General features: G+C 43.2%; 1 protein-coding gene across 2 annotated transcripts in view; it reads right to left on the bottom strand.

Annotated features, from left to right (window-relative positions):
* The window catches only part of ITPKA (inositol-trisphosphate 3-kinase A), a 38,388-nt gene that overhangs the window by 6,267 nt on the left and 12,108 nt on the right, over positions 1 to 20,013 (bottom strand). For both annotated transcript variants that reach the window (XM_062635760.1, XM_062635761.1), the window contains 3 exons: positions 7,318 to 7,414; positions 5,005 to 5,218; positions 3,200 to 3,404 (listed from right to left, as the gene is read on the bottom strand). In XM_062635760.1, coding sequence (XP_062491744.1) covers positions 3,200 to 3,404; positions 5,005 to 5,218; positions 7,318 to 7,414 — 516 coding nt within the window. The remainder of the gene's footprint in view (positions 1 to 3,199; positions 3,405 to 5,004; positions 5,219 to 7,317; positions 7,415 to 20,013) is intronic.

Genomic DNA, 20,013 nt, shown 5'->3' on the forward strand with positions numbered 1-20,013 from the left:
GAGTAAGGTTGTCTGAAAAAAATCATTTCTCCCTGAGACTCAAATACCAGAGCACAGTCTGGAATAGCTGCTGTGTGTTCCCTTTTGATCCTTTTATGTCTGGACAGACTGGCTGCTTGCTTCCCTGTTGTTTAGAAGCGCTTTTATGATTTCCTTCCTTTGCAGTGGTTGGCAGGAAACACAACTGCGGCCTGTCTACTGCTGTAAACAACATCCAGATTCTGAATGGCATCAACCTTTGTATTCCGTACCAGGTCCTCGCAACAGCTCTGGATGTACCCGATCCCCAGGAGGCTCTTGCCTGACTCGCTCTTTGAAGCCACACCTTTGCCAAGGCCTCCAAAGACGTTCCTGCACAGCAGAGCAGGCTGCTACACGGTGCAGACAGTGGGATGATTGCAGCACTTCTCATTAGATGTGACAGTGACATAGCTAGCAGGAGGGCAGCTTTGGCAGCCTACCTATACCTATAGTCCTACCTATCTTAACCTCTATGGTCTTGCTCAGGTTCCTCTGCAGACTTCCCTTACAGGCTCTGGGTTAAGGTCGTGACTTACATAGGCTCACAAAGATTTATGAGTCAATTCTGATGTTCTCCTGGGAAAATGGATATCCCTGATCTACAGTTGAAGGAATGGTACCAAAGGAAGACTTAATTTCCCAAACTGTACAGAGATTCAGTGACAGATTGGAAAGCCAGAACTCCTGGTTCTCATGCATATCTGTTCTGCAGATATTAGCTTAGTGTCTATTAGCTTAGTGTCATAGAGACAATGTTTGTGACCTTGTCAATGTCTGTCACCTTCAGTCAGCCCCTTCTAGAGAGGAAACCTGCATTCTGAACCTGCAAGCACAAGAGGCCGAATCTCAGGTGCCAGCTGTAAGGAAACCTAACGGTTCAAACTATTTTTGGTAAAAGTATAAAATCCCATATATGAACCTGACTTGATTTCAGAGACATGGAAGCAAGGCAAGGCAAAGCGATGAATCAGCCTAAAGAGAAAAGGTACCCCGCTGATGAAGAAGGCTTGCATATAGTGAATCAGATCTCATTTATTGGCAGCCACTTCACAGGAGGGCTTCTATGATTTCATTTTCTTTACTTCCACTTCCTACTCCAGCAGCCACAGGGCAGGAATATTTCTGAATGACCAAACCCAACAAATCTGCTCAGTATCCTGCAGGAGTTCCCAGCGCACTCAAGGAGAACAAACCCTTTTTCCCCATCAACCACTAGCTGGCACCACTGATCCTTATAGGCTCTCCTCTCAAAACTGGGATCTCTGCATGGCTTCGCTTTTCTGCAAATAAACAGAACTGGACGTACAGTTCAGCTACAGTGAAACAGTGCAGGGAGTACTGACCAGCTGCATTACTTCAGCAACTCACTTTCTGTCACCATTTGTCCGTGTAAACAAATAAGAGAATAATACCTGCATCCCTTGTAACAGCACAGGGAGACAGAGGAGAAGGTAATGTTCTGCAGTACTCCAAGCCATTCCTTATGCTTGATCAAGGATTAAGTATGTGTGTCCTGCTTTGCATAGTTACAGCTTTGTCTCAACACAGGAAAACACCATGCAGTCTATGGAACACACTGTTCCTACCCACCTGTGATAATCAACTGACTCACCAAGAACAAGCCAGGAGGTTTTATTGGAGCTTCCCTGCGCTCCCTTAGCTCAGTCACTCTCCAGGACTCAGCATAAACCTGTACATCTTCCACACTGACCAACTATCTTTCTAAGAACATATATAAAAGGTCTCAAGATAATCTGGGTTTCTGATGCCATTACACAGAGCATCAAAAGCCCTAAATAGTATAGGAATAAAACAGGTATCTGGATAACATCATTAGGTGGCTAAAGGGTAATGAAAGAAGTGCCTTGGCTGGACTGGAGCCAGATCATCTGCCACCCAGACAGTTCCTGCATGAGGATGCCTGTATCTAACAGTAAGGAGTGGGTGGTGCAGCGTACTGGGGGCCAGCACAGCATGAGATGGAAATCCTAGTTCCTGTATCACAACAGGAGAATCTGTGAATAAGGAAGGGAGAAGACAACACAGAGAAGCAGAGAAGAAAGGGGTGTTTAAAGATCCTCTGCTCATCAGCATCACCTTCTTTAATCCCTTTCTTCTTCCTGTGTGTTTGAACTATTAAATGGAAGCAAAACTAATGTAGATTATAATTTACAATGGACTAACATACCCACATTAAACATTCATGCTCCAGGAACATCCTGAAATCACACAGGGCAACCCATGCTAACTTCATAGCTGTCCCATCATGGGCTGCAGGTAGCATGTGGGTGGGTTGGGCAGCTCTCCCTGTGCCCTATGCTGCTACAAGTACAGCATTATCCTTACCCCGGGCTAGCTGTGACAGGCCTACACAAGCAGGAAGTTCACTTCTGGATCCAACAAGTGTTCACATGCAAGTGACTGAGCCAGATGGCTGATATGCTGACAGTAGGTCCTATGGGCTTCCAGGTAGGTACCTGACATTGCTACAGAGCGCAACAAATACAAAGAATTAATAGGTAGGAAAGAAAATTGCCAAGGTTCTTCTGTGGCTATAAGGTATATCCTAGGAATGGTATAAGGGAACAAATTTATCCATCATGAACAGGAGATGGACTTTGTTGAAGGAGAAGTTTTAGTTTTGGTTGTTTTGGCTTTTCTCCAGCTCCATCTACACCAGATAACATCATGTACTTAAAAGGCAAAGGGGCTTCCTTGATCCCAAGACTATCTAAGCTAATGATTTTAACATGCCTTGCAAATAAACATAACTGGAACAAAAACACTTTACTGTGACTCACTTGCAATAAATATGTAGAGTTCCTGGATAAAAAAGTAATTTCATGGGGGGGGTGGTTATTTCTTCAGTTCTAAGTTCTTTAAAACAGTCTCATTCTCATTCTATCTATACTGTGTACTTGCCTGAGTCCTTCCTGCAATGTTCCTGTGGCTGAACCAAGTACAGCTGATGTGTACTTGATCCTTAACTTCATTGACACTACTCTGTTATAATTACAATGAGTGTTTTAAAGCCACAACACACTAAAGTCTGTGTTTTCAATTAGTGCATTTTCACATAATCCTCTGGAAGACCTGGCTACTGATGCACACCGGGTTTTTGATCGATCAACAAATCAAAGCTTGGTCTCCAAGAACAGGCAGAAGTGAAAACTATTACCTTAATCCCTTCAATCCTGAAGCCTAGGTTAGCACTAGAGCTGATGGTTTCCCTCCACTGCATGTATCGGGGTTTGGTGACAGCATGCTGAGCATTCTCTTCAGCTGTGGGAGCAAGAGGATCCACTTCAATCATTTTCTTGTACATGTCTTTACGCAGCTTTGGTTTCTCACGGGCCTTAGTCAGCTCTTCCTCCAGGTATGTCCTGCAAAAACATCACACCCCAACACAACTGTAAGGACTCTCCAAATATTTCTTTCTACAACTTACAAACTGGCCTCAAGAAATGGCAACCAAGTAAGTGTTATCATTCCTTCAGCTGTGCATATGGGGAAGTTAAGAACAGAGAAAAATGACTGTGTAGGCCATGGGAATTGTGTCATTCTCTTCTTGTTCTAACTATACCTTTACTTACTATTGTATGTTACCAATAACTCCTGCTTCCAGAATGGGAGAAAGCTGAATTCCTACTGTGCCATGAAACAGAAACTGTCCTTCCAGGGGACTTACAATGAAATCAAAAGCAAACAGAGCTGCTGAAGCCTTCCTGTCTTCTCTCTCCTCAAAAAAACACCCTAACATCAATCACATGTGATTTTTTTAGGCTTCAGAAAGCAGTTAAGGTTTTACCTAATGCATCACAGTGAAAGACAGAATCACTTTTCATATAGCAAAAAAGAGTAAAGCAGATTATCTGAGGAGTTCCAAAACAGAAGAGGTAACTAAGAACAGGAAGGTGAAGGGTGACAAACCTTCCTTACTTTGCTGTTATCACTCAACCTGTTAATCTGGTAACCATTAGAAAGGCACTATCTATGTTCTCTACATTCCAGTGGTCTTCTAAAGGTTGCACTTTGTCAGGTGCCTGGAGTGTACTTTCAACATCCCAGTGTAACACCCAGGGTGGTGGTTAGGAGATGCTGTCAGTCATTACCAGAACGTCATCTACTCGAATAAAATGTGCACTGCTGCAAATCCTTCTCCTCTTTACTCTGTGCATACCAGTGCTACGCATTACTACTCTGATTTAAGATTCTGCATTCTTTGAAAAGGCTTGTTTGCACTCCTGTAAGCTGAATAGCTCATGTATGACAATAACTCCTGAGCATCTGAGCTGGCACGCAAAGAATCACTATGACAGTTCATACTTCTCTGTACTGTTACTCCAGACTGTCAGCAGATCCCTTATCTGTTTGTTATGCTTAGGTTTTTTTGAGGTTTTTCTCTTCATCACAGCCAGGAGAAGGAAAAGAAAAGTGAACAAGGTGGCAGCATTGTAGAGATGTCAGAGCAGGGAAAAAACACAGGTCAGTCCTGAGCAGATGGCCAAGCCTTTTGTTTACAGAAAAGATCAATACCAGTGAAGACTCATTCAAGCATTGGAAATGGGCTTTCACAGTGCTATTCAGTCATTCACATTTGGAGATGGGGGTTTTACTCTTTGTGTTTGAGTTTTGAATCATTGCATACACAAAGGCTAAATGAACTGGCAATGAATGAACCGTGTAATTATTTTCCCCATGTATTATCAGGCCACTGCAGAGAAACTTTGTCTTAAATCACCCCTGAAAACGTCTTGATGTGGAAAGCTTTTCAGGCCGCAGATGAGTTAGTTTCCAAAATCCATGTACCATCAGGGAACACTAGGAGATACCCTCCTCAGGTTGTGCAGTGTTGTCTGCACTGAAACCCAAGGCTCCAAAAATGTTACCAAACTCCTCCAGACAGAGCATAACCACATCCCTTCACCCACTTCCTTCAAATGCGTTTGGGTTAGAAAGCACTTTTTCTTTCAGGGACCTCACCTGATCCCCATCTTGCAGTCCATCACAGAAGGCCCTTCAAAATCAGTAAGCAAGTCATCCAGCTGAATGTAGCTCTCTCCATCTCTCTCCACCACACCATGGAAGCAAGGGACGCAGGCGCGGAGCGGGTCTTTCATCAGTCGCTCAAAACACTCCTTTTCATTCTCTGAGAAGCGTTTGAGTATCTTCCCACTATCAGCTGCCTTGAAACTCCCTGGAAGAGAAAACCAGACACACGCTGACAAGACTGCCCAGCAAAACCAGAAAAGCACCTTCCCCCACCACCCCAGCTTCACCCACCTCATGACACCAGTTACAGATCTCCCCTGACCAGCAGAGACAGCACGCTTTTCATTAAAAATGAAACACCTAGGACAAACACAGCCACTGGCAGTGAAAGTCTATTTGGATACATTCCCATGTCAGAATTCATAGCTTTAAGGAGTGCAGCTGCTCCAGGCCATCTATTTTTTTTTCCCATGCTAAAGGCTTTGTTAGGATATTAAACACGACTCTGCTTACTAAAATGAACAGGAAGAAGCCACGAGCCAGAATTCATTAATCCTCTGACAGGCTTTTTTAAAGCTGCATAACACCACCAGTGCTGGCTTTGTCCCTAATCCTCACAGAGGGTACACCTGTGAGCATGTACGTACCGAGGCAGTACAGTCACACAGCAATCGTCCCACAGCCCCGAACAGGCCAGAAGCCAAGCACTGCCCTTCCTACACACACGACTGCACATCCATGTACCTCCTGGGTACTGCTTCTTCTCTGAGCCTGGCTACACCGCAGGTACACCCTGTGGGGCAATTGGCTTTTTACAACCCTGTGTCTGAATGGTATCCAGTACAAACGACAGCCTGCTCAGGCCGAGGCAGTAATTAGACTCCAGCTAATTCTACTGTAGAGATGCTCTTCTGTCCCGCAACCTGACAATGATATCTGAGGAAGCTACCCTTAAATCTACATGACATAACATAGGTGCCAAAGCAGGAGCTTCCTTAATCCTTGGGCTACTGCTCAACTTCTATCACAGCAGGATCCTTCAACCATAGCAAACTGGCTCTTCTCCGACAAATCCTAGAACTAGCATTGCCTCAGCACAAGGGCGAGCGTGGCAATGGCTCAGGTTTTAGTTTAGAAAGAACTTGTCATATCAGGGGAAAACAGCTGCAAAAAGGAAGGACTAAATGCAACCACAGAAAACTATTTAAAGGAAACTGGAGCAGTATCCCTCCTCGTCAGCATCTCATAACCTCTTAACCCTCCTCTTCCACCCTACTACACCAGCCTCCAGAAGAGTTACTATTACATGTCCAGTGCATCGCTCCACAGAGATCAAGCCAACCCTGCACACAGAGTGATAAAAACTGCAGTAAGAGTAGTCGTTCACCTTGGCACTCTGCATGATACAAGCCAGTCCCACCAATACCATTGTGCAAAATGCAGCTACTCGTTTACTAGGACTAAATAAACTTCTCTGCACAGCTTTGAAGTGCACCATATTAGTGCATTAGCATAATAAAGAGGTGGCTCAGGTACTGCATTACAGCACGATGCAGCGTAGGTGCCTGCCCACATGTGTACTAATAAACCCCACACTAGCACTTTAGGAGCACAGGCTGCATAGGAATTAAATGAAGCACAAGAGAAGCAAAGCTGACGACTTCTCTTTGTTGGTTTTTTCCCTTACCAATGAAACAAAGCTGACATTAGGAGCACAATTACAACATAGAACCAGGGACTGTGCTGCTCCTCATATGCATACAGTGAACAATGACAGGATCACAATGCAAACACCTGGTCAGCAAGTCAATTTGCACCAGATTTGTTTTCCACCCAAGGGCTTACTTTCAGATGAGAGGGTTTGAGATTGGTATTAGAAACACCGTCCTTACCAGTGATGAAGCACATACAGGCACAGACAGTGATCCTTCCCACCAGGGAACTAACACTGGCTACTCAGTCAAGAAAGATGATCCCATACCACAACCAACAGCAACAGATGGACCAGGGCTTCAGCTCCCCAGTCCCTCTTGCTTACCCTCTAACAAATACTAGCTTACAATGATGCATGGGGAGCCTGGCCCTTCCATAGAGCTTGACCATTGCTTCCCTGCTCCTCTCTTTATTCATTCTTCCCTATCCCCACCACAACCGAAAGAAAGATGTTCTGGTTCACAGATTTAAGTGATACTTCCTCCTTCCTTTTCCTTGAAGGATGGAGACAGAGGTAACACTGAAACACTGTTTTCTTTGCTGTTGCCATCCCCACTCCAAAGGCAATCACACTGAAAACACGGGTCTCACCTGTATGCCCAGCCAGCTGCACCCACGAGTAGCGTTTCTTGAAGGGGCTGATGACTGGTAAGTTAACCATGGTTTTAATTGTATGCCATGCTTTTTTCTGGAATACAAAGGAAAGAAACATTAAATTGAGCAAAAGCTGAAACCCTGACATATCCCAAACCTGCCACATACCTCCACGCACATTGAATTGTTCCTTCTCACTTGTACGTGCTCAAAGGTGGAACCAGAAAACAGACACAATGATCCTTGTTGGAAAAATACACACACAAACCCAAGACTGGACAAACACACACATAATGTCCTACCATCCACAAGAAAGCTGCCTGCAAGAAATAAAAACCCCATCACACTGCACGTCACAGGCCTGTTCTGAGCCACACCTGACCCTCTCTGAGTCACACAGTATGTGGGCAGCAGACGCTGAACACACGCTTACACACATTTAAGTTTCCATGAGACATGAACACAAGCTGTTTGCCACTGCCAGCAGCACTTCCTTTCCCAGGGAACTTCAGCATCACCCCGTGATTAACAGCTTTCTCCCAGTCAGCAGGTGAGTCTTACTGTGACAGACGCATAGAAACTGCATCTCTAGTTGGACACGGAGGTCCCTCAGCACCCATTGACACTGATTCTACAGTGTGCTGCAGAATCTACCCTAGGTCAGGGATTTTCCTGCTCCCTCCCCTCTTTCCCAGCCTCGTTACTCTTTAACAGAGCTGGGCACTGCTGTGGGTATCTTTGGCTGCCACACAGTGCAGCTGTGCGGGTACCGCTGTGGGCAGACAGGGAAACCGAGCAGCTGCTCACAAACAGCACCGAGCCCTCTGCCACAGTGGCAGAAAGGAGAAAGAAACATAGAAAGTAAAGAAGTCTTGTGCTCTGGAACTGAAACCCGGGTGGGAGAGAGCCACAGCCCAACAGCACGGGTGTCACACAGTGCGGGGTCCCAAAGTGCCCTACAAACAAGGCCAGTAGCTCCTTTCTTCTGACACTAGAACACGATACCTTGCTGGGGAAAGTAACGGGGCTGCACAATACTTGTGCACGACAATTTAGCACTGAGGGGTTTTCTACTGGGATCAAGTATAGCTGGGGATTAGGCTGCATTTACAGAAGTGGTTATCAACAGTCTAACTAACTGGCATTCACCAAGATCAATGGAAGGCATTGATTTCACTCAAAACAAGTTTAGGTCACCTGAAAAATCAACATTTAAAACCACCATGTCTTCTCTAACACGTGTATTGATACGATCGATGATTGAGGTGCTTAGGACACCTGATTTTTATTGTCTTCTTCTACAGAAGTAGAAAAGTAACAAATGGTGAAATTGCAGGTAATGATACACAGGCAAAATGCAGCTCTCCAGATCACACTGTGACCTGGCCACCCTTCCCCATACTGGGTCACTTGTACTACATTTCTTATAAGGTATCCTCTAGTAATGTTGGTCACTGGGAGGGCAAAACCCTGCAGCTAACTTAGAGTGCATCACAAGGATATGTGCACTCACAGGCACAAGAGATCTTTCTTTCAAGGATTTCTCTTCACAAAAAAGTTTTAAATTATATGCAAATTAAACTGACATAATTTACTGTTAGGGTGGTGAGGCACTGGAATGGGTTGCCTAGGGAAGTTGTGAATGCTCCATCCCTGGCGGTGTTCAAGGCCAGGTTGGACAGAGCCTTGGGTGATATGGTCTAGGGTGAGGCATCCCTGCCCATGGCAGGCGGTTGGAACTGGATGATCCCAAGGTCCTTTCCAACCCAAACTATTCTATGTTCTATGAGCATACTTATTCTGAAATAAGATCACTTCTTCGTATTTCACTTTGGTTTTGAATGCCATTTAAGCTGAAATGAAGTCACTCTTGGTCTGATGTAATTGCCCATGCAGCAGTAATACTTTTGAAAACATATTGCACCAGTGAGAGGAAGCATCCAAAAATGATCCTGGATGTGTGGAAATCATGAAGACTCTGTTGCACTTACTGCAACTCCAGAGATGTGACTAGCTCTAAGTAAACCCCAGTTTCATAAATACTTCTGCATGTTTAAACAACCCTTTCATACTCTTTGTTATTTGCTTTACATCATTCCAAACTGCAAGCTTGCAGTGCTAAACAGCAACTTGGCTCTTTCACAGAGCTAGCTGCTGTTGACTGAGGATGAGAAGACTCTTGTACACCACTTACAAATGTCCACAGCTTCCTTCTGGAGGAAAGTGCAATAAAAATATTGTTATTCAAGTAGCAAAGATGAATTGCTTTCATATCGTTTATGTGCCAGATTTAACCAATAGCAGAAGCCCTTCAGTCTACTCTGCTGTTTCTACTCCAGAGGGACACAGGCCTAAGTTATTTATAGAGCAGCTGAAAGTAAACATCATTCTGAATTAAAATGACCCCAGTTAATGTAATTCCTGCCAAAGACTTTAGTTTGTGAGGATTCCAGTCCAGCTTTCAGAGTAACACTGCTTCTTCCCCATCCCTTACTCAGAAGTCAGCACTGTTCCATAACTCTCCAATAAAGATCTTACTCATCATAATGTCCCACTCCTAACAACTGCACCCTGTTTCCCTATGAGCTGTCATAGTTATCTCCAGAAGTGATGAGAAGCAGAGTTTTCAAGCAATGCACATCAACTGTCAATGCAACACCACACTCCAGAGGCTTTCCTGCCTCCTCCCTCCTACCCAGCCCTAAGGAGCTGCAGCTTCTATTTGTACTGTGGGTGTGAAGAGGAGACAATGGGCTAAAATCAGCCCCAGCTCAAGTGGACTTTGGCTGCTTAGGTTACAGCTGCCTTGGTTAAGGATGTTTAAGCTACTTATCCAATAAACAGACACTGACAATTCTTATTTATTATTTTCAATAACCTCTTTATAAACTCCTCCTTTCCCCCCCCTCCCCGCCCTATCCCCAGCACAGGCAAAACCTAGGGCTCAAGCTAAGAGGGCAAGGACTGTTTCGAGACCCATCCCACACTTTCCCCTACTGCAACTTCCAGTCTCCCCAGACTCACTCAACTCGGGATGCAGATTGTCAGGATGCAAACAGGGCTGCATACTGTTGGAGCAGTGGTGTGAGTGGGAAGATGAAAACTTTGTGTGCCTGCTGTAGGAGGAATCTTTCTCACTTCTATTTCTAAAGCAAGATCTCTTCCTCTTTGTTAGCAATGGTATTATGTGCTTTCCAAATCACTGATTTATGCTGCAGTGGCAAAGAGGGCTGCTATCACTGCCTATCTGTATTTGTATCTTCCTCACACACTGTTGCTTCTGGATTCCTGCTTAATCTTCCTTGACCTTTTGCTCTGCCTGGGTTTCTCCAAGCTCTCAGGTATTTCCAGATATCCAACCAGTGAATGTTACATATATTCAGAGAAAACTCAGGCATCTCTGTATCAGGATTGCCTGAATCAGATGCTCTTGACATCATTGATGCTGTTTCATATGCCTCTTGAGATCAATATACTTAAAGAGTTTTACAATAGGAAAAAGGAAACCATTCCAAAAGCGCCAAGAGGCAAACATGAGAAATCTTAACATCCTTAGTTAGATTCAGCAACTGTAACTGCTACACTCTACACATCTCCCTAAGCAATAAAAAGTGTGGGATGCTGAAGAGGGGAAAAGCTTGCTTCCTGCCAATGGGTCAGCCTATGTGAGGGGCTGTGCCACCAGAACCACGTCCCTGGTAGCAAAGGAACAAAGAAAGCAGGGGAGGGAGCAGCAGAACTGATTCCCACAACGCAGACACATAGTATGCAAAGGACTGTGGCTTGGTATCTGACACTGATCTGCGTTATCTGGATTACACTTCTGAATCACACTTCTGAATTTGAAGCACAGTACTGAAAAGAAACATACATCCCTGCAGCAGATGTGGGAAACTTGCTCTGTGTTAGCACTGGCATATGCAGACAAGATACTGGCCAGATGAGGCATTCCCAAACTGTTCAACCCTCGATAAAGCTAGCTGTTGCCATCATGTCTACTCAATAAGAAACAGCAAAGACTAGCAGTAACTGAAGGCCACCACTTTCTGCAGGCTTTCTCCAGGTCTTTTCTCATGATGAGGCCACAACTTCACATGTGGCTAGAATGCAGAAGCACAGCCATGATGATCCTATCCAAACACATCAGTGGGCCTTGGCTGAGAAAACCCACTAAACTCACTGGGAGACATTTCATCCATTTTAAGGGGCTTGGGGTCAAGCCTCAAGAGCTTAGTCCCCAAGATTTATCCCCAGGAACAGCAAGGGTTTCCTGAAACTCTCCCACCATTTCAGGACAAGGGCTGTAATATCCCAGTAGCCAAGTTCACCGAATGGATTAGTGCAGACTCCTTGAACTGGGAGGGGGTGGGTTGTTTTGGTTGCTGCTGTCATTTTACAGGCAATGTAGAACAGTCGACATTTCTCTCCGAGCACATGCTGAATCCCTCAGGGACATGAGAACCACTCTGATCCCTAAGGGCAATGGGGAACAGGGATTGAACCTTCCTCTGCTGTTCTGTGGGAAAATACATAAAACCTCTTCCTTTTTTAAGGGTAAAATCATAGAATCCTAGAATCATAGAACAGGGTTGAAAGGACCTTAAGATCATCCAGTTCCAACGCCCCTGCCATGGGCAGGGACACCTCACACTAAACCATGTCACCCAAGGCTCTGTCCAAACTGGCCTTGAACACTGCCAAGGATGGAGCATTCACAACTTCCTTGGGCAACCCATCCCAGTGCCTCACCACCCTCACAGTAAAGAACTTCCTCCTTATATTCAGTCTAAACTTCCCCTGTTTGTTTGAACTCGTTACCCCTTGTCCTATCACTACAGTCCCTAATGAAAATAAAAAATGAAATAAAAATGAAATAAAATGAAAAAACAAATAAATATCTCAGTTCTATGAACACCTTAAACACATAATTACCCTCAGGCAAGCACTGACAAATAGGTAACATACAGAGGAATTTGCAGGATTGAGTCCTAAGTGAAGCAATTGCAATAAATAAAAGCACAGCTAAACTGGGGGGAAAGGAAGAAGGGAAGGTAAGAAAAACTTTTTCTTCAGGAAAGAAAAAAGTCTATCAGTTTTAATAATCCCAGCATATTACTTGAAACTACAGTGAGTTAAAGAACAAAGGCACACCAAAATGTAATGTAAATCAAGAGGGACCCTGAAGAAGTTCATTCTTGCACAGCAGCAGCACAGTGGAGGGGTATTTTCTTGCCTGAGCTGTTAAATTTTCATGGAAATTTTGCTAGACTACAGTAAAAAAAAAATGACCCTGGAATCTTTTTTTTTCTCCAGGAAAATTTCAGCAGTTTCTTTATCCAAGATCCTGTTGTCTTTTTTTGTGCACTAGTACGAAGCCTACGCAAGCCTACAGAGAGCTATTATGACAGCAAGAAACAAAAGGATAGTGAGAAATTTCTTTGTAATCTTTTTTTTTCCCTTAAAAGGCTTTAAGAAAGAATACTTAATTGTCAGTCATCATCATCTACTGTTCTCTTAGTGTCTTCACAACTTTTAGGCTAAATAATGCCACTCTGGGACATGGGGGCTGATATCTGATCCATGCTGCTTGTTGCCACTGCCTACTCAGTGTCTCACTAACTCCTAGGAGGAACAAGGTTCCTCCACAGGGAACTGCAAGGAGCACAGAAAACTGTGATTATCAGAAAGTTACTACATGTGTTTCAAAATAAGCCTGTTAAAGCCATGTGCTCAAAATGTTAGAGCACCGAGCAACATGGTGCCTAGCAATCTCAGCCAATGCAATACAAGTGAGCAGCAGGCAGGTGAGAAAGTGATGGGTGCTGGCCTCTTTGGAGGCACAGTGACTGGAAGTGACAACAGTGACTGGAAAAGAACCCATCAGACCATTAGCTGGAACTGCCCTCTATGAGCAGGCCCTAAGCATTACTAAACTGGGTATTGGGTATGATTCATCCATGCACAGTACTAGTCATTCTCCAGTGGCTCACCCTTCTGCTGTGATTTCCCCACAACACCCCTTTGCTTCCTTCTGGGTCACACGCTAGCACCCATAATACTCTGAGTGATACAACAAATCTTCACAAGGTCTGTAAGGTTATTCACAGAGCTGTGGTAAGCAGCAGTGTGAGCAGGTGATAGGGTCTAGTGGCAAATAGCTCTCTGTTAATATTTGTTCCTTCTAAACTCTGTGTATGTTTTGCTGTTTTATTATTGTTTGGTTTACTTTTAATAGTATATACACTTACTTAACAATAAAATGGTATTTTAAGCCTTCTGAGTTAATTCCATTTTCTAAACTGAATTTAATAATTGAGTAAAATAGCATAAAGGAGTCAGAAAAAACTATCTTTCAAGCTGGTTTGTTTCAGTTTTAATAAACTAAGGTAAATAAGACAGGTGAGAGGATTTTGTAGAGAATTGTTAAATTTCGGTATTGTCACTTTATTTGAATTAGCTTTGACCTGACCTATTGGACCTGCACAGGCAAAGGACTTCAATGTAGGCCTAAAGCTACTAAACTTATTAATGAACTAAGCCTAGCCAGAACAAAACTTTGCTTTCATCTGTCTCAATGCAGCCAATACCCACAAGAAATCATTTGAGAGGACCACAGCCAAGACAATTACTAGTATAATTTAATTGCCCTGTAATTAGATACCCTTCTCTGTGTGAATGGAATTAATAACTACAGTACTATAATTGCAACCTATTGAAAAACAGAATCACAAATACTTTAACAAAGAATCTACTGATTTGTCAAAATCACAATATTCTACCAAGACATGTTATCATCAGCTTAATTTCCACCAAAGCACTGTGCCTCCCATGGGTGCAGCTTCCCAGCAGCCAGCTCCAAAGGTTATTAGGGATTTCAGTTTTTCAAGGGAGCGCAGCTCTGACATAGCCAACCAGATGGTTTCATCTCATGGAGAACTGAGTGATGTTATATAGAATACAAAAATAATTAAAAGATAATGAGAGTTGCTGAGCAACGCGGTATCTTTCTGGTTACAGTCACAGATTTTGCCTACCGAGGGATTCTGGGTTTGAGTTCTTTAAGTCTTAGTGGAGTTCTGAAAGAGGTGTAGATCTGAAAGAGGTGTAGATCTGAAAGAGGTGTAGATCTGAAAGAGGTGTAGATCTGAAAGAGGTGTAGATCTGAAAGAGGTGTAGATCTGAAAGAGGTGTAGATCTGAAAGAGGTGTAGATCTGAAAGAGGTGTAGATCTGAAAGAGGTGTAGATCTGAAAGAGGTGTAGATCTGAAAGAGGTGTAGATCTGAAAGAGGTGTAGATCTGAAAGAGGTGTAGATCTGAAAGAGGTGTAGATCTGAAAGAGGCAGGCAATTGACTTGATCAGATTCAAATCCTGGAACAGCAGACATTTTTATGCCCAATATATAACAAATTATAATTACCCTTGTTCTTTCTTCTAGTAATATATACAAATATAGATATACCCATATCCGCACTTCTAACATATCTAAAGCAGACAGTAAAAGCTTTTCTTTGCAGTGAAAATTCCATTACTTTATTTTTAATTGTCCAGGCTATAACAGCTGCTAAGCTTGGGATCATTTAGTATTTGAAGAAACTTAAAAGACCTAACAAGGCATTGCCCTGCAATGGAGAAAGTGAGGCATACATGTCATTTTTATCTTACTCGCTGGGATAAATATAACTGAAATATCCACAAAAGCTCTGTGCAGGGAAACAAAGTGCAAGATTTGCCCATAGCTAAAACAAAAGTGCCCCAAATAACAAGACATCCCTGAATTTATCATATAAGCCACTTACTTTGTACTTTCAGCAGCCGTTTCTGTGCTTTTGCCCCTTATTAAAGGTTTCTGGAATCCTCAAACTAAGATTCTTGCTGCCAAGTCTACTACCCACTTGGCTGAATCAGACATGAATCACAAATCGAGACAAAGATCTCAATGGGTGGGAGGTGAAAGAGCAAGTCAACAAGATGAATGCTTCCCAAGCAAGCTCCAAAAGGAGTATGTGAGCAAACACTCACACAAACCTTTATAACTAAATTTCTGAGCCCAGCATTGATTCAGGTCCTAAGATAGGGTGAGGCTCTCACAGCAACTGACTTAGCCCCACTATTACCACATTTCATCTTCTCTTGTCCCTGGGCAGTGAACAGGTTTCTGATGCACGCAAACTGTAGTCCACACAGTACTCATTATTCATTGCTAACCAGAAAGGTGTTTAGGGCCAGAACCTAAATGTTGCTCTATGATAACTTGCATCAATGGATAGCCCAGCCCAAAGTCTGCATATATGAGAATCAGCTTTAAAAAGTCTGTGCCCTGACCTAATATGCAACAGCATCATTCTTCAGCCTGTCAGAGGTGCTATGCCAACCACACCAACTCATAATTTGGCCAAATCACTGCAAATGGCCTTCTGCCAGGGCTACTTCAAAATCTGTCAGTTGTCACTCAAGGAATATATACCAGTATATAGCAAATACAAAACATATCCTTGATGAAGGAAGTCAGTGAGCAACTTCCATGTGCCAGACACCTTGGGAGCCTTGACCAACCTTCTATCTGCTTCAGTCCCCAAGGGAACCAACACCCTCTGCTTTGCCACACAGCTGATCTTCCTACAGTGTACAAGCGCCAGCTGGAGCTGCAAGACTGATGATCCACAGCAAGGGAGAACTCCTAGAGAACAGTAGTTTGCATGCTACATGAGCAACTTCCAGATCAGCACCTCTCATCAGACTGCCAAGCAAACTGTGACTACACCTTCATCCCTCCCTCTCTCTCTGTCACCATCCAGCCTCCAAACCTTTGAGAAGGAACGGTGTTCAGCCTGTACTTAGCTCTTGATGCTTCCGGTTCTGCACCCAGCCATGGGTGAGGGCCTCAGCTGCTCCACCAGCCTTTGGCAGGTGTATCCTCCAACTGCAGGGGTTTCATTTCCTGTTTGTACCACGCTCAAGATAGGCTGGGCTAAATCTTCAGAGTCATGAGAAACACACTGTTATAAGCAGAAACAGCACAGCAAGACAGAAGACTCAGGTTCCAGTGTTTTCTCCTCTGTCATGCCTCACCATGCAGTGAGGGGCATATGTTGTTTGGCTTTGCTACCTTTTAGGATGCTCGGTAAGCTCACTGGATATTCACTACATCTGGACTAAAGGAAGAAGTGGAGAGAAATGCATAGTCAGTATCAGACTGAATTAATAGGAGTACAAAGTCCAATGTCTCACCCCACAGTTGGATTATACCTACAGTTCCAGGAATTCCTCTCTAAATCAGAGGAAAATGAAGTGCAAAGCAGCAAAAGCATTGCTTGCCTTCCTGCAAACAGCAATAAGAGCCATAGGGTGCTGACTATTCTGCGGGAATCAATGTTGGCATTTTGTTTCTGATCATTATCAGGTGAAATATCCACAACTTTTATGTCATTCCCAGGCCAAAAATCAAGAGTCAAGGAATTAGACGGCTTTAAAGCTGCACTGTCACAAGGGTTTCCTTCACTTTTCTCACCGAGATGTTGTAAAAGCCAACACTGTTCACTGAAAGATTTTATTTCAGTAAGAGTCAACATTTTCTGTTTTAAGGGATACTGAAATGTCTGTCTTTGATAGCAGGCATTAAACAGGGCCATTATCTCTACCCCTGCAGTTTGTGCTGTGCTCTGCTCTGAAAGACACTGCTTCTCTAACAGGATGAAGCTCTGCCCCATGTCCCTGCTAAGCACAGGAAAATTTAACCAAAGGAGGTTCTGCCCCTACCAGGGTTCTGCCAGAACATCAGTCTCACTGGAAACTGAAATGTTATTATCCGAGAAGTAAATGGAAAGTTCCTCACTACAGGAAAGTTGAGTCACTGTCAGAGCCCAGACATTTGAGATTTATCCAGGCTGTCCATCACTCACAAAAATTTTGTGGTAAATCAAACATCACTTTAGCAGATGGTGTGGCAGAAGGAAAGAAATCTTTCTTAACCTCCAAAACAACTGCAGTTTGAGTCTTCAAAAACTGCCTATGCCACAGTTTAGCAATCTGAGATCCTCTGCCCATCCTCCATTTATCATCCACTTGTCATAGGTCACCGATTGACATTACTGGTCATATGAAAGGAATATCTAGAAAGACAACACTCAAAAAATGAGCCTAAGATCCCCTCAGGTAAGACACAGAATTACCAGTTTCAAACAGCATGAATCTTTGGGAATACTTAAAACCCAAACACATCCACACTGCTCTGTGTACAGACCAACAAGCAGGTTCAGCCTAAAACACAAGCACAATTCATTAAGGCATGAACACATCATCTGTGAACTGTGTATGACCTCAAATCCAAATGTACCACGACAAGTGCCAATCCACTTAGATCAGGTGTAGTTTCTGCATGACATGGAGAGTGTGTTCTGGCCACAAGCCAGGAAATAACTTGAAGAAGCTGTTCTCCCCTGAGTGAACTCCAGGCACCTGTGAAGGAAGCTGAGCGTGTGCTCCCATCTTATTTGCTAAGGTGGTGCAGATATACACACAGCTCTATCCTGCCTGCCAGCAGCTCAGGGCTAGGCTCACCACCAGTTTAACAGCCCAGTGACTCAGTATCCACAGGAGAAACTTCAGTCTGAGCAGATAAACGAGGGAAATGATAACATTTGTCCCTTATTACACTTCCCCATCCACCACAAACCACTACCATCAGACAGAAATTGCAAAACTGTCTTCTATTAACTGGTCAAAAACTCCTCTCTTCCTATCCCTAGGAGCTTTGGTTAATGAACACGTTAAATGCTTACTATGCTTTCAATGTATCCTTATGTAAGGACATCAAAATCACTTACAGCTTTGCAATCCTACCTGAAAAGGATGCAATGCTGTAACAGTGGAAGGCTACCATGCTTCATTTCAAGTTAGCGTATCAGCTAAAGATACTTATGTCCTGTATGACACAATCTCTTTCTATGCTTTATTTTCCATTTACCTAAAAGGTATTAAAACATTCATTTAAAAACTTGAGTCCCTCACACCAACACTTGTCTGTGATTCAGGGTTTCTGAAGTTATTGCATATAACTTGGATACACACATGTATATATATGCACATACACAGAAAGAGGTTACTGACAGATCTTCATTTTTAAAATGTACTTACATAACTTTTTCTTTCCTATCACGATAATTCAAATTTTAACATCCTAAAACGCCCAACACTCACTTACAAAAGATTTCAGCAAACTCTGCTTCTTCAGGATGGGATCTAGGTCCAGACACATGCCCTTCTGCTGCTCCAGTTCCCACAACTGCAGGCTATAATACCTCCACTTCAAAACACCACTGAACAATTTAAGTAATTAATGCTTGCAAACTAAATTAGAGGCATGCAAATAAGGCATCCAAGTATTCAAATAAGCAGCAACAGCATTAAGTGAAATGGATTATTACAGTCTTAAAAATCTCATGTAAAAACTAGATAAGACATTCACTGGTAACAGTTTGCCATCTGCTCTTCTAATCTATCACAAGACAAAATCCAGTACTCTGACTCTTCTCCTTTGTCTCCTCCAAACTCACACCTCCATTTTCCTCTAAAGAAGCATAAGCAGTTACTACTTCACCTATCACGTACGCCACTGTTCAAATACGGCCCACCCTTTGCAATGGAATGCGAGTGTCAACATGCGATAGGCACTGTTATTTAGCGGGGTGTGGTATTTACCTAGGGGAATGCCACATCCTTCAGCAGCCACTTTAATAACTCTGATCTTTAGCACAATAACTGTGAGATTATTCCAAACCACTGTGTCGAAAGGATTAAAAACCCCAAAACACCACCACCAAAACACCACAACAAAACACACAAACCAAAACCACATTCCTACTTTGGTTAGCATCACAACGGTACAAGTAAGGCCAATGCCCCAGACAAGACGGGAGTCCTTAAATGGAACATGGAAATGATGGAGATATCATCATTATATAGAAATTATATGGAGTTATATGGAAATGGGGACCCTTCACCTTCCCCCATAGGAGGGAGAGGACCTTCTGGGTTATGAGGTAGCTGTTTGGTTTGGAGCAAACCTAAGATTACGGAAACTCTCCCTGCCCCAAGTAGCGCTAAAAACTGTGTATGGAATCCAGAGAAAAGATGACTTCTCCCTTGAGCAAAACTACAGATCAAAAGAGAATTTCTGATAACAGAGGAACATAAAAGTTGAATTCCTCCTCCGTATGAGAAGCAGGTAGTCCCTGTAGACATGGGATTACTTAAGATTTTAGTTTCCATAATGTTGCCTTAAGAAAGAGTCAAATTCAGATCTTACATAAGCAGGAATGACTCAATGAAAGACTGAAACTGAAACAAGGCATCTGCCTTCCTGAAGAGTTGTGGGTGTTTGAACAATAGTGAATGTGTTGTACAGAGTATGTTTCCTCTGCCTTGAAGGTAAACACATGTGTTTACACTCAAGATACTGGAGATCCCACCTTTTTAGAAACACAAGCGTTAATTGCCAATTATTAAGATCCACCTAAAAAGAAAATAAACAGAGTGTAGTTTATACATAGCCATTTATCTACCAAAACTTTCATCTCATAGTAAAAGAGACTAAAACCCCCATAAAACTTATGAATTTAATACTGTTGGCTCCTAGCAACAGAACTGCAAGCCACACTCTTATATCCCGTACAACCACCTACACCAGCCTCCC

The sequence above is a fragment of the Pezoporus occidentalis genome, unplaced genomic scaffold (genome assembly GCF_034315485.1).
Source record: "Pezoporus occidentalis ecotype Australia unplaced genomic scaffold, CSIRO_AGI_Poc_V1 ctg46, whole genome shotgun sequence".
Lineage (NCBI taxonomy): Eukaryota > Metazoa > Chordata > Aves > Psittaciformes > Psittacidae > Pezoporus > Pezoporus occidentalis.